At 34.4% G+C, this 7,115-nt stretch overlaps 1 protein-coding gene across 10 annotated transcripts; it reads left to right on the forward strand.

The window, feature by feature from the left end:
- The first annotated feature begins 845 nt into the window (after positions 1 to 845).
- Positions 846 to 6,157, forward strand: LOC140887931 (AMSH-like ubiquitin thioesterase 2). Of its 10 annotated transcripts, none has more exons than XM_073295543.1 (12): positions 846 to 1,089; positions 1,839 to 2,007; positions 2,116 to 2,205; positions 2,311 to 2,373; positions 2,527 to 2,585; positions 2,774 to 2,836; positions 3,110 to 3,157; positions 3,777 to 3,848; positions 3,927 to 4,004; positions 4,945 to 5,022; positions 5,119 to 5,190; positions 5,745 to 6,157. In XM_073295543.1, the coding sequence occupies exons 2-9, from the start codon at positions 2,005 to 2,007 to the stop codon at positions 3,949 to 3,951; spliced, it is 423 nt and encodes a 140-aa protein (XP_073151644.1). In that variant the 5' UTR covers positions 846 to 1,089; positions 1,839 to 2,004; the 3' UTR covers positions 3,952 to 4,004; positions 4,945 to 5,022; positions 5,119 to 5,190; positions 5,745 to 6,157. The 10 variants fall into 10 exon arrangements, with proteins under 10 accessions (XP_073151644.1, XP_073151645.1, XP_073151643.1 ...); XM_073295544.1 differs by having other exon boundaries at positions 3,757 to 3,848; positions 4,930 to 5,022; positions 5,745 to 6,016; XM_073295542.1 differs by having other exon boundaries at positions 5,131 to 5,190; positions 5,745 to 6,015.
- The last annotated feature ends 958 nt before the right edge of the window (positions 6,158 to 7,115 follow it).

Here is a 7,115-nt window from a genome sequence, read left to right on the forward strand (position 1 = left end):
AAACGTGGCAAGCTTGCATAGATCGGAACGTCCGATCGGTATTTCGGAACTTCCGATCGATTCCTATAAATAGGGCATCCGAGAATTAGATTTCTTGCTCATTTCTAAACTTCCTCTCTATATTCTTAGTGCTTCTAAGCATTTCTAGCCATCTCGGCGTAGCTCGGGCGGTACCGGGCTATTTTCGGAGTCGCAACAAAGCTGTGCTCAGAAGTCAAGGCTTTTGACAACAAAAGTCTAACGACGGACGCAAGTATAACCCTAGATTCGTAAGAGAATTAAGGAGTATCTTATAGATAAGGTATAGATTTTAGATCAGTAATAGTGATATGGTAAATATCCGCTTGTAGGCTTGGACCCTAGTCTTGTGCTTCTAGGACTGCCTTAGAAAGGTACGTAAATACTGACTGAGATAGCCAGCGAATATGCATGCTTATGTGTTGCATATATATTATGTGTCATAAATACATGCTTTACAGCTTTAATATATTATGTTGCATGTGCATATTTATTTTGAGCCAATTCCTTCTATAAGTTAGCCTGTATAGTAGGATTGCACAACCCTACACTACAACAAAAATGCAAAAACACAACACTTAAAAGACAACGCTTTTAGTGAAAAATGTTGTCTTTTTTTAAAAGACAACGCTTTTAAGAAAAAACGTTGTCCTTATATACTTTTTATTAATAAAGACAACGTTTTTAAAAGTGTTGTCTATTAGCGTTTTTTTTTCTATTATAACAATATTTTTTAAAAAGCGTTGTAGAAAAACTATTATTTTTATTTAAAATAAAACTTAAAATAAATAATATTATTTACTTCTCAGATCCCCAAAATCCCCAAAACCCTTCTCGATTTTCTTTTCCGATCCCTTTCTCCTTTTTCATTCTTTCAATTCAAAATCTGCTTTCTCCTTTTTCTCTCGTTTTTACTGGTCTTCTCTATTCATCAGACGATTTTTCAAGTGATCTCCGACAAGCCCACCTCGCATCTGTTGTACTTGCTCGGGCCGTCGGGACGAGAAGCCCACCTCGCATCTGCTGCTACGCTTTCGTTGAACATCTTCACTTTCTTGAACTACTCTACAGGTGAATACCTTGAAAGTATTGATTTATTGTAGCTCTTGTAGTTGACGAGATTTCATTCGACATCTCCATTGTTGCTTAGAGGTATTTTACTTGAAACTCTTCTGATTTTAGGCGTTTTTGGTGATTGTATTCCTGTCTTCTCCTCCACAATCTTTAGATGGAAATGGTGTGCCTTTCTTAACTTACTTGAAATTACGGGGGTTTTTTCTTCATGATGAGCATGGATTTCTTGCTTTTCCGATGTTTGGATTTGCAAAATTTCATGTTTTGTATTGTTACAGCTGTTGGGTGAATCTTTGATTATTGAATTTGTGATTCTTGTATTCACTTTTTGCTTGAACCCAGCTTTTATATTTTTTATGTGTGAAAAAAGAATCAATTTTTTCCACGTTTCTGAGATCTTGAATACTCGATATAGCGAGAAATCGTTTGGCTCTGATGATATTTGAGTGTTGCTGAATTATGGGTTTTTTTATACTCTCTCGTCTCATGGTGTATTGCTGTAGATTGAGGTGTTGCATTTTTTAACTCTGTTTAATAATTCATATTGGTAATCTTGCTGAAAATAGAATTGCGCAAAATGGTTGTTTTGCTTTGAAGAAATCCAGTTGGATGTTGTTCTGAAGGCGATTCCCCTCTAGATGTTATGTTTCTTTCAACAATAAGTGATTTTCCTTAAGTTTCTGCTACAAATAATAATCAGCACACCTTTTTTTAGACCTTTTCATGGCTGATTAACTCTGTTTCAGGACGTGCGTGTTGTCACGAAGTCATTTCCGGCTCCCGGAATCTCATTTTTGCAGCCTCTGCCAGGTGCTTCCGAAGTTTCACGAATCATGGAGGCGATGCAGCAGATGATCACTCGCAGTATTCTTCTAGTAATCAACCAGATCAAAACATCTGAAAGACATCCATATGGTAAGTTAAAAGCTACATGATCACTATTTTACGTCAAAAATCGAATCCAGGAATTTGTAAATGACTTAATGATTCTATGAATGCTTGATACATGTAAACGATAATCAGTCAGCACGGCTGATGGAGGATTTTCTTGACCTTGCAAGTGACAACACCAGCAAGAATCTTGAAACATGTGGAGTTCTTGGTGCCTTTCTCGTGAGTTATAAACTCTGTTTTTTTATACAAAAATGAGGTTACCAGAATATTTGATAGTGATGAGGTTTTTTAAGATGGTATAAAAAAGTGTTATGGATGATGCAGGAGTCTGGAACCTTTTATGTGACGAATCTAATAATCCCGAAACAAGAGTCTACCTCCAATTCTGTAAGAATTTGAAGCTTTTCGTGTTGTTCGTCTTTCGTTTTGTTTTCCTTTCCCATGTGGTTCCTCTCTAAGAATGAAACTATTCATGGTTTCTTAGTTAAACACAGTGTGTTGCCTTTTCCAAACTTTACTTAGTTTATTTTTACTTTATAGTGCCAGACTGTGAACGAGGTCAAAATGAAGAGTCCCTTCTCCCCACAGGATGGATCCATGTAAGTTTTTTGCTACTTTTCTTTCTTGAGCTTGCCATCGTTCGTTGGAAAAGGTTTGATTTAAAGTCAAACTGCTACTAGAGAGGGTAACAAATCGACACAAATACGGGAATTTACATTTCTTCAGACTAAAGGGTGTGAGTTTATAAGTTAGTTTTTGCTCATTGAACTCTTTTAAGATTTTGTAGACGCATCCTTCCCAGAGCTGCTTCATGTCTTAAGTTGATCTGCACACCCAATACACCTACCAGGTGATCACTGTCATATCTTTTTCTCGGAATCTTCGACTAACATTATTACACTTAGCATCTAGTTTTATCATGCGATCATTTTCGTCGTTTTAGTAGCTTACTGGTCAATATTATGATCAACACAAAGTAACATGATCGCTAGAGTTACCTGTAACTTCAACTACGTGCAGTGAGAAATATCAATATGTTCTGATCTTCATTTAATTTCGAAACCTGCTCGTTTTTCACCTATTTCTTTCTTGCTAAATATTGGTTTCAAGGTGATGGTACCAGATTCCCAGAAGCTGTAGGCATTGTCATGGCTCCAACCGATACGTCAAGGTCTCCTAATCTGGCTTCTCTTACACTTTACTACTATTTCTATTACCATTGTAACTTACTCTGCATCCGTTATCGAAATACACTTAAATTGATGAAGTTCTCCTTTTGACTTTCTCATGTTCCAAGAACAAAGCTTTTGCTTTCTGAGATGTATACAGCTTTGAATGTTTTCACTCAGACTAAAACTAAACCATGATTCATGAAGAAACTTGTATATAAGATTATCATATCATCCAGCTTCCTAGATTATAGAAGCCTGAGAAACGAATTATATAAGGGCTTTGTAGTATGGATGTCTGAGTCATGCCTCAGAAAGTGCAAATCACCTTCCAAATATTATTGGAGTATAATTCACCACTTTAGTATGAGTGGCATAAACTATAATATACTCAAATTCATTTATATTCGAAAAGGATTACATTTCATCCTTGACATTTATGGTGCACTGTGCAAGAAGCAAAAAAATATTTAAATGAAATGTTTATTACCGTCTACGGTTTAACAGGTCTACTTAAATAAATGGATTTCATAATGCTGCTTACATCTCTATAAGCTGTTTGGTTTCTTGATTTTTGATTTGGATGTCCCAATTATAACAGGGTACTCTTTTTGCTGCTAGGCGTGCTGCTGCCTTTGTGCGAGGGGATGATGTGATTCACAAGATATTTACAGAGTTGGCTTATCGATACAAGTGAATGTCAAACCTGTTAATTTTTCGTTGCTTTTAATCTGTGAATGTGATAGTGAATTGAAAATTTCTCTACCACAGAGACAGAGCTGGTGGATACACCTGATTGCTACGGACTCGAATTCGAGTTGGGGATACTGCACCGATTGCCTATATTGAGTATGTTCTTTATGTTATATCTCTCAACCTTTATTGATTTCCTTGGTATAAATACATTTGAGAATGCTGTTTGGAAGCAATGATTTTTTTTTTTTTTTGGCATCAAATTTTTTTTATTCGAGATTTGAGAAATGAATAATCACTGTGTTTTTGGAAGTTAAAATGTCTGTTTATGAGCGCGTCCTTATTTTGAATGAAATCATTAATGTTACTTTTTTCATTAAAAAATAATTAATAACATATTTAATAATATGAGTAAGAAATTATTTTGATAAATATTATATTATATTATATTGTATTGTATTATATTATATTAGAAATGTACATGTACATTAATAAACTAATTAAAATAGTAAGTGCGGTAATATGAAAAAAATTATAATGTGTAAGCAAGGCTTACAATTTGTAATTTATACTAACCAACAAAAAAATATATTTATGATAATAAAAAAATTATAAAAATGAATATGCAATTTTTCAGAAATGAATATAGAAGAAAGCATTTTTTTTATTTAGTGGATTTTAACTGGCAAAAATTCATTATAACAATGAATATGTAATTTGATTAGAGTGGTTAGCTTTCTTTGTTTCTAACTTCTTGAATCTCTTTGTTGCCCGATGGTTTCCTTAACATTGTTCATGCACCACTGTACATTTATGTCAATGACCAATTTGCATGATGCAACATGAACATTCTTTATGCCAACTTTGTGCATGATGGTAGACAAGAATTATGGTATCCAACACCTCTCTCTTAGAAAATACTATCTTCGCTATAATGTCGGCAAAACAAAAGCTATATTACTATATAACAGTTTGTAAAATTTATGTTTAACACTAGAGATACATTTTCTTTTCATTATATTTTGGATGTGACCATTTTTACCTTATTTTCTAATTTGATGTGTCGACTCCTTTATTTTAGCAGTTTTTGTCATAGGAAAAGTTATGTGTACCACTGCCGCAATCTTGGGAGGGAAGACTCTACTCTCTAACGATTCAAATATCAGAGAAAATAGTAAGTTTGCTGACATTTATCATACACTTGCTCCTATATATAAGAAGATACTTCTGGTGGCCTTTACTTCAAACTTTATATTGATTGTATATAAAGTTCGTTCTTCAGAAGCCTCAGTGTTATGTTTTGGCATGTATGACCATGGAATCATGCAGCATCTCCACAAAGGTATTAATACCCTCTTGAACAGGTTTTTTCTACTGTTATTTATGCTCTTTTACATCTGTTAGTCTATTACATCATATCCTGGACTCGGGACGTGACACTCTTCTTATTCTACTTATTTAGGACGGGTATCTAATGTTAAATGAAAGAGCTTTATATTTGTCTGATAAATTCATTCCATTAGGTTTGCATTTCCTTCTTCGACTAGGTTTATGCATAGTGGCCCACCTAATGCCTTTGCTTGAACCTGAATATATTCGAAGTATCTCAATGGAATCTTCCTCAATTTTATTTGGTGAAAACTAAATGCACTCGTTTACTCGTTATCTGTGGCTTTCTTTAATGTTTTAACTGTATATTCATGCTAGCATATTCTCTCCAGTTATTTTTTATGTTCTTATATGCGGCTCTGTTCTATCATTCATTTTCTCCATAAATGCACATAGTATGTTGTTTGCCACTCATCTTTGATTTTCCTACCTTCTCAATTATTTGAAATTTCGTTTTCCCCTGCTGTGTTATATATTTAACCTGTGTTATCTAATGTTGTATTTCAGAAGTCTGGTTCTTACTGGTGGCGGAGATCGTCGCTGACTGTGGTGGGCATTCCATTGGGCCTCATCAACAGTTCCTTCTGTAGTCACTTGTTTTGTGCGGAAATCACATTTTTTTTTCATGCTTAAGGATTGGGACAAATATTACCAAGATTTTCTGTATGAAATGTGTTTTAGTGTGATTTGGGTACATATCTTATACTTTTTATGAGAATATTTCGCCCCATTACTTTGCACTTTCATATATTTTAATGATGTTATTAATATAGACATTTAAATTTGCAAAAAAAAAGTCGAAAACAACGTTTTTTATTGGTTATTTTCGCTCAAATTAACAACGAAGCGCAATGCTTTTTCACACTTAAAAAACATTGTCCTAGCTTCAATCTACAACTTTTTTTATACGTTGTCTTTTTCAAATACCACAACGCTTTTAAAGCGTTGTCCTTGCATTAATCTACAACGCTTTTTAAGTGTTGTGTTTTCCAAATACCACAACGCTTTTAAAGCTTTGTCATTGCATTAATCTACAACGCTTTTTAAAGCGTTGTATTTCCCAACTATCACAACACTTTTTAAGCGTTGTCTTTTCCAAATACCACAACACTTTTTTCGCGTTGTTTTTGACCGCGGTATTTTACAATACTGCCTACGACAACGCTTTTTCTGGGACAACTACAACACGGAAAAAGCGTTGTTGTTGGCCTTTTTTTTTTCTTGTAGTGCTACGACATTCGTTATGATTGTCTATCACCGCGAGACGCCGTGACGACGGGGACTCACGTTATGGTGATCAAGACGAGTGTTTGGAGGTATCCAGTGGAGTTGACCCAGATGGTACTGCATACTCATTGACGCCAAGATTGAGCAGATACTCAGATACACCCAGCACCCAAACATTTTTTGCATGCATCATTTAAGTTGGTATACTCATGCTTATCGTATTGAGTGTAGTTGCTCACGTTCATATTATTGTGTTTCTTGTACACCCTATTCAAATAAGCAGGTCTCAGGTTGGAGGACGCCGGTTGCTCGAGACAGGGTTTAGAGCTGAGCAGTGGTTGCGCAGTGCCTTCCTTTTTGTTCCGAGAGATTTGATTCATGACTGTATAACTGTTTTTTTTTCTTTGGGTTTAGTTTTCGTTATTATTTTTGCTTAATGTTCATCTTTATTTAAATGCATGCTTATTAGATTTCTAGTAGTAGGTGATCCGAGTTGGGTCCTTATGGTTATCATTCTCTATACGAATTAATGATTAAACTATAAAATGTAATTATTATGATTTGGTTGTTGAAAGTAATATTCAAATGAAAAATAAAAATAAATTTGATTTTATAATTTTTTTTATTAATATTATATCATATTTGTCAAAC

This window comes from Henckelia pumila, chromosome 3, assembly GCF_033568475.1.
Source record: "Henckelia pumila isolate YLH828 chromosome 3, ASM3356847v2, whole genome shotgun sequence".
Classification (NCBI taxonomy): domain Eukaryota; kingdom Viridiplantae; phylum Streptophyta; class Magnoliopsida; order Lamiales; family Gesneriaceae; genus Henckelia; species Henckelia pumila.